Source organism: Aplidium turbinatum, chromosome 6 (assembly GCF_918807975.1).
Source record: "Aplidium turbinatum chromosome 6, kaAplTurb1.1, whole genome shotgun sequence".
Taxonomy (NCBI): Eukaryota; Metazoa; Chordata; class Ascidiacea; order Aplousobranchia; family Polyclinidae; genus Aplidium; species Aplidium turbinatum.
In genome coordinates, this window is record NC_137477.1 from 5,210,731 (window position 1) to 5,225,306 (window position 14,576).

General features: G+C 38.2%; 1 protein-coding gene across 2 annotated transcripts in view; it reads right to left on the reverse strand.

Moving 5' to 3' along the window:
* The window catches only part of LOC145771506 (1-phosphatidylinositol 4,5-bisphosphate phosphodiesterase gamma-1-like), a 52,020-nt gene that overhangs the window by 21,761 nt on the left and 15,683 nt on the right, over positions 1 to 14,576 (reverse strand). For both annotated transcript variants that reach the window (XM_082583202.1, XM_082583201.1), the window contains 8 exons: positions 13,771 to 13,822; positions 13,286 to 13,387; positions 12,563 to 12,684; positions 10,027 to 10,112; positions 7,856 to 7,976; positions 5,146 to 5,231; positions 4,708 to 4,790; positions 145 to 202 (listed from right to left, as the gene is read on the reverse strand). In XM_082583202.1, the coding sequence (XP_082439328.1) occupies positions 145 to 202; positions 4,708 to 4,790; positions 5,146 to 5,231; positions 7,856 to 7,976; positions 10,027 to 10,112; positions 12,563 to 12,684; positions 13,286 to 13,387; positions 13,771 to 13,822 (710 nt within the window). The remainder of the gene's footprint in view (positions 1 to 144; positions 203 to 4,707; positions 4,791 to 5,145; positions 5,232 to 7,855; positions 7,977 to 10,026; positions 10,113 to 12,562; positions 12,685 to 13,285; positions 13,388 to 13,770; positions 13,823 to 14,576) is intronic.

Consider the following 14,576-nt stretch of genomic DNA (forward strand, 5'->3'; position numbering starts at 1 on the left):
ATATACATGGAAAGATGTTTGTTGGTGTTTGTTTGAAGTCCAACCGCTACGAACATACAGGAAACATCTCAATCTATAGAACTTTTCTAAACACTGTTATATTTATAACAGCTGGTGATATGCACTAACTCATCAACCACTCACCAGTGGTGGTCTCTGTGAAGACCTGTGAAGTCCGATTCGCATCGCTCAACTTTTTGAACTAAAAACACACAAAAGTTGACTTTATCTTCTATATTGAAAAGGAGCGATTTGCGATTGCGTCAGTACTGCCTGATTACTCACTATAGAACAGCGAGCATTGCGTTTCGCTAACCAAGCAGCTAATCAATCTTTTTTACATTGTTTTTTTTTTCATTTACAATCTTTTTTTACATCCAACGATCGCGGAGTGAGGCCCCTTGGATTTAAGCCCTTGATTGCTCTCATGATTATGAACAGACACTGCTCTAGAGAAAGATACCTAGGGTCCTTCTTGGGGCAGTGGCCTGCTGAATCAAAGAAACTTTTAAAACAGTTAGTCTGGGAGCCTACGACAGAAGATTTCACCCCATAAGGTACAAAAGGTTTGAGCCCTTGAAGTTACTGGGGTCAACCATGTCACTCACAAAAAGTATGGAAGATTGACCGCACCGGGTGGATCTGGACCCTAGAGCCCCCTAAAAAGCCCAAAAAGGGGGTTAATTTCACCCCATAAGGTACATGGACCAAACTTGGTGAAAACGAAGTTCTATGTCAGGACATCACAAAAATATCAAATCTAACAATATTTTCGAGTGGAAAGGTGATGTAAGACTCCCCCCAAAGTGACCCCCCAGGGGGTTAATTTCACCCCATAAGGTACATGGACCAAAGTTGGTCAAAACGAAGTCTTATGTCAGGACATCACAAAAATATCAAATCTAACAATATTTTCGGGTGGAAAGGTGATGTAAGATGCCTTCAAAGTGACTTCCCTTAATGTGACCCCCTCGGAAGGTTTATTCCACCCCATAAGGTACATGGACCAAACTTGGTCAAAATGAAGTCTTATGTCAGGACATCACAAAAATATCAAATCTAACAATATTTTCGGGTGGAAAGGTGGTGTAAGATGACTTCAAAGTGACTTTCCTTAATGTGACCCCCTCGGAAGGTGTATTTCACCCCATAAAGTACATGGACCAAACTTGGTCAAAACGAAGTCTTATGTCAGGACATCACAAAAATATCAAATCTAACAATATTTTCGGGTGGAAAGGTGATGTAAGATGTCATCAAAGTGACCCCCAGAGGGTTTATTTCACCATAGAGTACATGGACCAAACGTGGTCAAAACGAAGTCTTCTAGGGCACCACAAAATATCAAATCTAACAATACTCTCAGTTGGAAAGGTGATAAAAGACCTACCCAAAAGTGAATCTCCTCCTATAGTTTAATTTACTTCATCCCTTTCTCGAACCAACCTTGGTGTAACGAAAGTGCTATGCCAGGACAGTACGAATGGATTAAATTTAAAAATATTTTTATATAGGTTTTGATGAAATACATTCACAAGCTGTCCCATGATGCATGAAATGGAACTATAGCCTACTTTACAAAAAGTTTTTGTATAAATCATATTAAGTCAATCGAAAAAAGGCAACAGGACATGACAATACATGGCTTTGTAACACCAAAAACAGAAAGTACACAAGAAGCATATAGGCTACAGTAGCCAGAAAATTGATCCAAGATCTTGATACCACCACTAAATGTGGACTTAATCGAACAACTGACTATCCAAATCAAAACGTTTCGAAATGAATCATTTGGAACGTTAATTTAGGCAGTAATGAACATTTTCCAGCTGCTACAATAAATAACCTAATAAACCCAATGCAGTAAATTTTTATTTAATGCCATTTGCTTCATGTCTCCAATCAGTTATCGTAACTGTTCATTCATAAACAGAGATTGTTCGTGTAAATGTAAACGGTCGTTTCTTTATTCTTCATTGTCACTGCTGTCGCTTTCACTTTCTTCATCTTATTCTTCAGATTCATACAATTCTCCTGTTATATACAGAGATAAAGCAAGCTGTCTGCGATGTACCAGCCCCAAGCAATGTGGTTATCCGCACGTCTGACACTGACTGTCTTGTAATTGGCTTAGGTTGCTATGGAACTTTTGATCCTTTATTAAAGATATGGATAGAAGCTGGCTTGCAAAGCAATAACACGCAGCGGTACATCAACATCAACCAGCTGCATAGGCCTACCGCACTTGGAGTGACGATTTGCAAGTGTTTACCTGCATATCATGCCTTTACAGATTCTGATTACACCTCGTCATTTAGCAGGAAAGGGAAAGTGCGGCCGCTGAAATTACTCCAAGGAAACCACGAAGCGCAGGCAGCTTTTAGCCAACTCGGACACGACAAAGAAATTAGTGAAGACACTATCATCGCCATAGAGAACTTTGTGTGTAACATGTACAAAAACAAGAAAATTAATTATGTCAACGAAGTCCGTTTACAAATGTTTTTAGACGGCTACAAACCCAAAAAAGAAAATGAAAGGATATCATGCATACCAGAAGCTACTGTAGATAGTAGTACTCTACCACTTTGTTTACGAGTACTTCTCCAGAAGACAAGGCGCACACATCTCATCACAAGATGGTGGTTATCTTCAACTAGAAGTGAACAAGCAGCAACGTTGCTGCTAGAGTATGGCTGGAAAGAAGAAGGAGGTTCTTATAAAGTGGTGTGGTTTGAAGGTAAAGGTATAAAGCATCTTTAGATGTCTCTGCGTGGAATCTGATCTCATCCAGGAAAGTCAAGAAGAAGGTAAACAGCATTGGATGTCGCTTGGGTTACCCTTTATAAATATAAAACTTTCTCCTGGTCTATCAGTCGTTTACTTTCTTACTGTAAACATTAGCCAATAACTGGCTGTAAAGTTTCGTTTTAGGAACCTATAACCAATAGTTTCTGCAATCTTGAGAAAAATGCCTGGGTGCACTAAATAACAAATAAATGTTGAACTTTTTCCAGTTAATAGTAAGTTGCAATGTTGCATTATTCGAAGAAAAATAGACGTCTGTAAAAGATAATAAAATTACTATTGTATGTTACGCATATCTGTAGTGCATAATAGCAATTGTTTCGTACAGTCTTTATTTCTCTGTATATAACAGGAGAATTGTATGAATCTGAAGAATAAGACGAAGAAAGTAAAAGCGACACCAGTGATTGATTGATTGATTGAATCTTTATCCTCGGACTGGGAAAGCTTCTTGCAGAGCTTAATCCTGGCAGTTTCGCATACTTGTAGAGGCTTTGAATCACTGGCGCAGGCCCGGTCACCGAGATTGACAGAGTGAAGTTTCCGATTGTTGAAGGCTTGTTGTCGGGGAATTATTCCATCCATTAGATGCCGCTGAATGGAGAGCAGCCCTTAACGTGCGTTGCTCAAGCGCACACCCCGAGAGTCGAACCAGCGCCGCTATTGATCTTGAAGCTTCTTCGTTCCAGAAGTGACGCGCTAACCAATTGAGTTACCGTTTACATTTACACAAACAATCTCTGTTTATGAATGAACAGTTACAATAACTGATTGGAGACATGAAGCAAATGGCATTAAACAAAAATTTACTACATTGGGTTTATTGGGTTATTTATTGTAGCAGCTGGAAAATGTTCATTACTGCCTAAATTAACGTTCCAAATGATACATTTCGAAACGTTTTGATTTGGATAGTCAGTTGTTCGATTAAGTCCACATTTAGTGGTGGTATCAAGATCTTGGATCAATTTTCTGGCTACTGTAGCCTATATGCTTCTTACGTACTTTCTGTTTTTGGTGTTACAAAGCCATGTATTGTCATGTCCTGTTGCCTTTTTTCGATTGACTTAATATGATTTATACAAAAACTTTTTGTAAAGTAGGCTATACTTCCATTTCATGCATCATGGGACAGCTTGTGAATGTATTTCATCAAAACCTATATAAAAATATTTTTAAATTTAATCCATTCGTACTGTCCTGGCATAGCACTTTCGTTACACCAAGGTTGGTTCGAGAAAGGGATGAAGTAAATTAAACTATAGGAGGAGATTCACTTTTGGGTAGGTCTTTTATCACCTTTCCAACTGAGAGTATTGTTAGATTTGATATTTTGTGGTGCCCTAGAAGACTTCGTTTTGACCACGTTTGGTCCATGTACTCTATGGTGAAATAAACCCTCTGGGGGTCACTTTGATGACATCTTACATCACCTTTCCACCCGAAAATATTGTTAGATTTGATATTTTTGTGATGTCCTGACATAGAACTTCGTTTTCACCAAGTTTGGTCCATGTACCTTATGGGGTGAAATTAACCCCCTTTTTGGGCTTTTTAGGGGGCTCTAGGGTCCAGATCCACCCGGTGCGGTCAATCTTCCATACTTTTTGTGAGTGACATGGTTGACCCCAGTAACTTCAAGGGCTCAAACCTTTTGTACCTTATGGGGTGAAATCTTCTGTCGTAGGCTCTCGGTCTAAGTAGTGCTGTTATTTCTTCCGCTTGCTTTATGTTTGGCGTTGAGCATTCTTTTTGTAATGCCAGTAGTATTGCTTAAGTAGGTACAATGGTACATGCGGAAATGTAGACGGCAATCTGAATGGCGTGTTAGCAACACCACAAAGAACATTGTCCTTCATCATTAAATGGACGTATAATAACATTAGATTAGCGTTGTACCTTAATTAGGATCTTTCCACGAAGCATGTTGGGTGTGGGAAGGCTGGAATCATCATTAGACACAGGCGCTCGAACAAGCTTGTCTAAAACATCAAAATTTACGTTAAAAAGCATGCAAAACAACGTCAATTTGATACTGGTATAAGTATAGTCTTCCATGTCACATTGTGTCGACGTAATAGTAAACATAACAATAATTAATGTCTAATACCAACAAAAGTATTTATGTATAAGTTGTTAAATAACTTGTAATCATACACAGCACACGCATTTAGCCTTGTAACAAATAATAACTCTGGAAAAATGTTACAAAAGTTTAGTACAAATAATGCATGGCACCCATGAAGACACATAGACGTTTGTGAAGACTTTATCTTCAGATGTAAACTAACACGAAAAACAAATCAAATGGTGTGAAAAAAAAAACAGCTTTCGAACCTTCAAAGATGTCGCAGAACGTGGTGGCCATGCACTTTTGCTGCACAAGACTGCAGTGGTTTTCGATGGAAAGGATGACGGGCAGACTGTTGAGAAACAAAAAATTCAAATTCAATTTTTTGTGGAGAAACAAAAAATTCAAGGAAAATAATGCGTGTTTTCCACAGCGCTGTATCGCACATGGCAAATATACGTTGCTCACAGCGTTTCACCCAAGACGGATGGTTTCAGCCGCATAGAAGCACAGCCGGGGACATAATTATACCAAACCCACTCTCCCAATGCTAAGCAGGAGCGGGATTTAAGCTAATTTAATAAAATCCCTTGCATAACCCGACTGGAACACACAAGTACTGAGCAATCGTGCATTACAATAAAACTCGCTCATTATAAGTATTCATCCGCACAAAAGAACGCTGTTCCATTAGCACGCTGTTCCATCGATTAACCAAATTGTAATCATTTGATATAAAAAGTCTGCTAAGCTGTAGCTCTACAATAGTTTGCACCAAACCTTTCAAACTCAACATGGATCAGATCGTGTAACAAAACTTTCTCGATTTCTCGGCATACTGTTGTTCTATTACTCTATTTTAACTTTTTTTCACTTATTTGAAACACTGCATTTAGTGTGATCGTAAAGCAGACGCTTGTGTCACCAAAAAGTATTCAAAATTTAAAACTGTATTGACATTGCCGCGTTTTGGAATCTACAATCGTATAACATTTCGTCAGTGTATCTCGCCACCAGACCGCAAATCAACATTTTTTACATTAATTCCACGTCTGCAGACGTTAAATCAATGCAAAAAAACGGTCGATTTGCAGTCTGGGACGCCAACGAAAAAGCGCGTTGTTGTAGAACAGCGGGAAAACTGTTCGTAAGCAACAAAGTTAGCTGCACTGCTGAGTAGGAGCGGTCTTCCTGGCGTCAGCACCACCTTACTACTCACTATAGAACAGCGAGCACTGTGTTTCGCTAACAGAAAGATCGATCGCTCCTTCTCAACTGTGCATATCCTTGGCGACAGTTAGTGTAGTTGTTTTCTTTCCAAAAGGTAAAGATTCAATTGACTGACAAAGGCAACGGTTAAGAACTATGTGGCATGAATTAGTGGTGCGGTACTGATGAGCCCAGCCTCATGGGCGAAACACGTGTCTATCGCTGAATTCATGCTACACTCGACTGCCGAGAAACACTAAGTTAGCTGCCACGTGGCGTTACTAAATTTGCAAAACACCGATGTTTGTTTAATCAACATAGCTGCGTAATACAAAATCGATACCGAAAACATGAAGTACAGTGTACGTCAAATGTAGCATTTTACTGAGGAAAGAGGAAATGTAACAGCTATTTTAGAGTTATTTGGACACATGATGAAATACTTCCACAAACCAGTACTTGAAAAACGAAAATGCGCCCCATGAAGAGAACGCCAGAATTTTTTATACAAAATAAAAAACACTTTCATCTTGCAATCGAGAAAATGTTTAATTAAACCAGTTGAATTGCGTGATTACTGCATCAAGTGGGTGTGAAAGCTTAGACGACGATCAGGCATGGCGCATCAAGTACGGCATAGGTATACTCCAAAACACGCGTTGATCGGAGATGACAATGCAACGTTGGAATTCTGATCCGAACGAAAAGTTTAATGGAACGTTTCGTGACCATGAAATTGAATCAGAACCCATTCAATTGACTCTGGAGGCTTTACGGGTCTTACTTTTCAAAACATCATTTCCAACGTTCTTTATTTCAATTCGAATAATGTCAGTTATTGTCGTCAGAGCAGATGCCAGGAAACATAACAAGATTATCAACAACAATGTTAGTATTGATTTCTGATAACGCTATCATAGATATTTGCCCAAGAAGTAGGGGAATTTGTGAGTAGATCAAGCCGAAACCTGTTTCATCCGGTTATTACTATATTATGATGCATAACTAAATACGAGCTACAGCCGACCTAGATTTTGTACATTTGAATACATGAATTGTGGATTTGAAGTCTTGATACTTTTAGCACAAGAAGTATTGCTGCCATGCAAAGAATATAGAAAAGAAAAAACGACATCGACCGCATGAAACGCATAACCCAAACTATCCCAATAAAGAAGTTTTTTGTCAACTAGCACTCAAAACCTGGTCTCTCTGCCAGTACGAAGTGTGCTTTCAAAATCGCTTTCGCTTTGTGTGTGATGTACTAAGATACAGTTCGTCTTGATATCAATAAGTAACTCAAGCATGCTATCAGCGATAAGCTACTCGTCTCCACTCAGTCAATCGTCATTATTCGCACTGATTCAACGCGTAAAGATGTTCAATCAATGTAGAGGAAGAACTGATTTGCCGCCTGGGTCATTAAAATGTAATCAGATGACACAAATTAAACAGTGTTTCCGCAGCTAATTATATCCAGAGTGAGTCAACATCTGCAGACGTTAGGTCCGTACAAGAAAAGAACGGGTTTTGCAAGCCGGGTCAGTTACTTTGTTAGAAGGGAAAACATTTCTTCAAAAAGAAACCTCGTATATTTATGCCTTGCGAAGGTCTACTTAACAACCGGCGCACTTCAATAATCGCAATAATCAAACCTGAAAACCAAGTGAGGTACCAAAATCGATCCTGTTCACATTGATTCAACATTTGCAAACGCTGAATCAATGTGAAAAGAATAGTTTTGGTCCAGCAGGGCAAGTCACTCACTCGGAGACAACGAAGGCATGTTCTCTGATGGTCTTGCAAACGTCAAGGAACTTGATTTTGGACGTTAGAGTGTAACCATGGAAGATGTAGGGCATTCCATCCGTACCGTCCCAACAATCCACTGGAAATGCATTTATCAAACTTAAGTAGTTTAAGGGATGACACGCCCTTCTGATGTAAACTAAGGTAAACTATCGTACGGTGTTTCAAATCATAATCCGCATTTATTCCGACTCGTCAATCAAATGCCAGAGACTTTTTCATCGGGCTAGATCAGGCAATGACAAATTCACTACATGGCAGAACGAATTGAAATTACGTTGTTTATTTAGACAACCGTAAGATAAAAAAAATTATTGCAAAAATAAAAAATAACTTATTTCTACCAACTTAAAAAAACGTTTACAAACAGTTACAAAGTTTCATCACAAAACATACTCGAAGAATTAAAATTTAACTAATTTCTGTAAACTTTGAAAATAAAAAATTAAGATATTTGCACCACTGTAAAAATTATTGTAAGAATTAAAAAACAACTAGTATGTGAGTTTTACATCAAAAGTTGCCTTTTCTTTAGAATTTTCTCATTTTGGTGACGCTAAATGAAACCATGTCAAAAATTCTGAAAAGGACTACATCACACGAACATTTTCAAATGCAATTTCTATCGTTCCTGTTGTCGTCAAGTTGGTCCAAGAAAGTTAGTGGAAATCAACAAACTATTTTATTAGTGTTTGAGCTATGGTTTCATGTGCACCGTGCAGTGGAAAATGCTTTATCAAACAAAACAGCTGTGAAGCAGTACGAAAACGCAATTATCCAAGATATCAATTAACAGACGTTTAAAACTTAATTATTTACAGTAACTTCCTTACAAAAAAAACACGATGTTATCAGGCCTTGTAAAACTTTTCCTACACTCCCAAGCGGTATGTGTAATGTGTGTACTACCTCCAAGCTGGGGCTACTGTCATAACAAGTACTAATCGCTAGCGTTAATTTCACGCATAGAAGATGGAAATAAACTTCAACTTGAAAAGGTTGTTTCATTTGTTTGCAAGAATAAAAACAAAGGACAATTCCATAAAACGACAAAACCCAGACAGCAAAACAATATAAAAATGACAGATATTACTCTCTGGGGAGTTTGTGACATGCCAAAATGGCAGCACTTGACTGAAGCTGTCTTTCATTACTTCCTGTTTGTTGCCATCACACGATCACAATGCGTTGTGTGCTGTCACAACCGGCGGATGAATACAATAATGATTATGATTAAGAAAAAAGAATTACATGCTGTTTCGGCAACATTGTGAATCACTGAGTTGTGAAACCTGATAAATACAACGTTAGATACGGTAGTGTTAGCCAACAAGGATGTGAAATTGCCCGAAAGTGATAAAAAGGCTATCCTCAAACAAAGAAAAGGTTAAGCAATAACGTAGTAAATATCCTGTTAATCCATCCATAAAATTCGCCCTTATTCACTGCCAGTAAATATAAACTGAGCTGAGTAAACAATAATTTTTTTTTATAAAATTCAAAAACTTAAGCACTTGCCAAAGTATGCGTTGCTGCGCGTAGTTGTAATGCTTTTATGTCACTTTGAATACAAAGCAAAAATTGTTAAATAAAACCCAACCAGTGGTATTCTCTTCACGTCTACAGCTACAACTCTACATGCATTGAACTGATGCTGGCTGGTTTTGTTATCTGGAGTATGCGTGGTGTCATCAAGATACAGTATATAAAAGTCAATGTCCTTATAAATCGTTGCATACAATCAAAACTGCCTTTCCAGTTGAATTTTTCCAGATCAAGCATTTTCAATGTGGCTGAGACACCAACATCCGCGGTCAATCAGCTTATGACACACTCCATGAAACTGTAATTAGGTTTCAGTTTGTTAAACTCCGGTAGGTGGTTTAAATAGAAGGTCTTCTGCAGTTAGTTGCTGAGTGCCAGGAATTAAACACACGAGACTAATGTGTTGCGTGGTCGTCTGTTTTGTTTTCCAAATCCACTAACATGTCAGGATCAATCGTCAGCGTCCTACTTGGCTCAGTATTGATCTAGTGTCGATCCATTAAAAGACGAGTTCGATACGACGCACTCCTCATTCATGACTTAATCGACAATAATGAAAATAAGAAATTAAACAATAGACTCACGTTCAATACATCGGCAGCCCATTCGAAGAGCCCTGGCATACGCCTCGCACGAGGAACTGCTGCTGACCTGGTCACCAGTCAAGTATCTGCAAAAAAAAATTTTTTTTGAAATATATATCAAATATAGCCAATAGTAACCAGAATTAACAGATTGCTTCAGAAGTATTGAGATCATCAGAAGGTCCTTATTCCAATAGAACTGCCAAAAATATGACTTCAATATGTCCACAATCCCGTACGTTAGCATTCAGTCTATGCAGGCTTGTAAAGAGACTGTTTTCTGTTTTGTCCGTAATTTGTAAACTCCTTGACTATATTTCATGTTATTGTGCAAGTGCCATTATCTGGATTTGAACCTAAGAGAAATTGTTGTCAATTTAGAGAAAATACTGCTCGTTCTACGGTCGGTCATTGGGCAAATGCCCAACCCAGGGAGCAAAAAAGCGTTTTTTTACGTCGCTAGACGTTGTAAAAATGATGTAAAGATGACAAATTGTGTTGGCTGGGGTATGTAAAAACATGACTTAGCCACGATATAAACATTTGGGCAACGCTCTTGCAGAAATGGTAAAATCTGTTTCAGATCTCTAACAATAATTGACACATAGTGAGATTCATGTAGTGATTAAATTTAAGGGTTTTGCTTCAAATTATGAACATATGCAAACTATAAATAACTGGCATGATATTTACATGAACAAACATAGGCCATGCACAGCGTAACAATACCACGGCCCGGAATACAGTAAGAGATGCGATACTTGTGTTATATGCAAGCACATGCAAGACGCATAAATGCATCTATAAAATTGTGTAGAAAACACAACTATACCGCAACTTGTAACATGATACTAATGCCGATGTATAAAGATGTATGCACCATACGACTTTACTACCAGAGGTGCTGTAAACACCCCTTAAGCCGAAGAGCGAATTATATTGCGCAAGGCACCTCGACCAACGTCTTTTATTTTATGTCTAATGGTAAAACCATATATATTGTGGAAAATGTGACGATAATGTGTCAGTGGTAAAAATAATTGCCATCGATTTAAGGCCTTGTTTCAAAAGGACAATTATCGCTTTCATGGTCATCAATATTTCATGATGTTTGTCCGGTTCAAATAAATCGCATCCGAGAACTGGAAACCACTTAGACAGTAAAAGTTGATTTGTGAAAGGGATACAAAATGTCAGCCTTTTGTTGCCTAGGTAACCGCTGGCCTTGCAAGTGGTCGAATCTTGCTACAACAAACAAAAGCATGGTTACCAGACACAATACCAGAGCGGTTCATGAACTTTTTCGTTGCGACGCCATTGAAATAGTTTGCTCTGGATTTGCGACGCAACCAGCGATAGGAATTCCAGTAACGTTAACTTATTTGTTTGTCTCTCCAGCCTTCGTTTGTCTCGCGGCGAAGTGAATTAGAATTGTGCTATGTGATTGCTACATCAATCAAGCGCTACAGTTTGTAATTATGAGTTCGAATGCTCATGTCAAGTTGATAGCATTTTATTACACGCGTTGCATTTGAGTAAGATACGAAACGAAATCGTTGTGCGACGCCCTTGAAAAATTGAAACGACGCACACCTTGAAAACTTCTGTTTTAGTAGGTATAACAATGCACACATAAAAACCTTTTGTAAGAAAAACAAAGATATTAATCTCCTACAATACTTGAAATAATGTCGAAAAACCATTGACAAGTACTAGGATCACAACTAGCAAAATCCGTTTTTCTTACGTTTACCAGCTGTATGCTAGCAACATAGGGACGGTACATTACGGGACGCGCAACTCCGTTGTTACTTCAACATTAGAAGGGTCAATTGCCAATTTGACATTTTTTTTACGCTTTACTGCTGGCTTGCTTTCAACTAAAAACTCTAAATTACTTTAAAACCAATTTCACTCTTCTTATGTAACCCATAAAAAGTAAAATATTTTGTAAATTACAAAAAAACGTAACCCTTCTACTGTTGCGGATAAGCCAAAAGCGGATGAAGTTTCGCATCCCTATGATCTACAATCCCTATAGCAACAGCAATGATGCAAAAGTCAAAAGAATTGTTTTCTGCAGACATACAATTTTTACGCGTTGCACCAAGCGAATCCATGTTCGTCAAAACTACCCATGCATGCAATGGCTAGTCAATTTAAAAACGATCAAAAGTTTGAGAAACAACTGCCGGTTATTGTCTAGCTAGCGATCCGTGCCATGACAAGTCAAGTGAGATGAGTTGAGCTGTGCTCAAACTTGCTCCTAAAACTAAGCCCATGGGATTTATGACAACACGTGACATCCTGATCACAATCCTGTCCAGACCTGGGTCACGTGGTTCACGTTGACGAATCAGGGCATGTATAATACAACTTAAATAGTCTCAATGTTCGCAAATATGCGGGGTAGCGCAAAAAAGCAAATAGACAAAAGGAACAAATGCAAAACAAAGACAAAATGAAATGTTAAAAATTAAGAGCAAATCAAAAGAAACACGACAAAGTGAAATCATAACTTGGGCTTGCAACTCACGTATTGTGGGATGATGAAATCCAGTAATGAGAGAGCGGATGGTCAAACATCTCTGGAGGCGCAGGCTTCAACATCTCTGCATTCCATATGGAGTTTTCTTTGGAAAACAGGAAAGCTACCATCTAAACAAGACGTTGTGTAAATTACTACGCCTGCAGCGGCCTGCTCAGTGCTCAATCACAAGCTTTGGCATTTTGCGTCATGCATAAGAATTACTACAACACAATAATATGATCAACAGTCTGGTGTCTATCACGTAATGTTTGAAGCAGGGGTTCTTAACCGGGGGTGCACGCATTACTAAGGATTGCGACTTGCGAGACCTGTCTTCAGGGGGTCCGTGGATGCTGAATCATTAAATGGGTTAGAAATTGTTAATTTTAAATTGTTAAGTTAAGTTATGAAATAACGTAAGAAGCTTTTTTATCGGGTTTTTAACCGATATATTGAGTTGTAGGTTGCTCTGACTTTTTAGTCATTGTAAGAGGGGTGCAAGATCTGCTTTGTGATTTTTAACGTAAAATTATTTTTAAATGAGCCAAGCATATCTTAATGAGCTGGTTGAAAACGTATTAATGAGTTTTCGAACGTTCAGTAATCCCAACTTCTCATTAGTCATAAATAAAAGATACACTGGCACTGGTTCAGTATTTATCTTATATTCATATTCAACCATATGTACATGATGCCAGGATATACTTGTTTAATGGTGCTGACACATACCTCTTTGTTATCAAGACACACATCGTCACCTTGTCGCGTGGGATCGACAACGTAATCGTTCATAAACTGCTTGACTATGTGCAAATCGTTCGCCCAGGCTTCCTGAGAAGAAATCAGCCTTTTTTTAATGTATGCAGACGTTAGATCAATGCAAAAAGGACTGTTTCATTAGCTGTGAATAACTTTGAAGCAAAGTTTCGATTGATCTTCCTTTAAATGTGTGTGGAATAACTGCAACAATGAAGCAAAGATTGGCTACTTTCTAGTGATAAGTGCAAAAATCGATGTCCTGGGGTGGAAAATGGTGAAACCTCGCCTCAATGGCACACACACCGACCACTTTATGCCATTGAAACGTTGCAAATGCACCACACTAATGCACACTGTGCACAGCTCACTAATGCACACTGTGCACAGCTCACTAATGCACACTGTGCACAGCTTAAAAAGAGTTGCATAAAATGGGGAAGTGTTCAACGACTCACTTTTTGCTCGTCCCTCAAAAACTTCTGGAAATCGTGAGCATAGAATCGTAATCTGAAAAAGAACATTTTCAAGAAAACAAACCAATGCTAAAACTACATAAAAACTACATCACTGTTTGCAAATATAAACAAGATAGTATACGAAAAATATGTGACAAACAAGTTCTATCTGAAAGGTTGTAACAAGATCATCAAGTCGCTGGGGATAAATTAGAATAACTCGTAAATTGTAAGCCCAAAAAGTACGATATTTATTCAATTATAATTGGTGAATGTGTCCTTCTAAATAAGTTGAACAAAAGAGAAATACAAATGAAGTATAAAAAATTAAAGTCGCTTTGAACCAAAGTAAAAACTTTTGAATGAAAGTTGTAGAAGGCAGAGCGTCTACATACAAGTAAAGAGTAGAAGGCAGAGCGTCTACCCTAAACCAGTTGTAACCGGTTGCAGGTGAGGTAACACTAAAGAATTGTTCTCGGGGTAAAAAGAAACAAAGGGATTGGCATGTCACAGTCAGTGTAATATTTAAAAATAGAAATAAATTTGATTCATAAAACAAGTGATGACACTAATGAAACCTCTGTAATTACCCGACTGGAAAATCCAACGTTTATTTATAGAAAATCATCCCACATAACACCAACTACATGCGAGTGTATTTGAAATGCGGTTGGATAACTATGAAACAAACTAAAGCCCACAACCAAGTTTCACGGATGGCTTCGCTCAAGCAAGAAACATAATGCTGTTAAAAATCGATGTGAAAATAATTATACCAACCATGACCATTTTCTTCCAGTTGATTT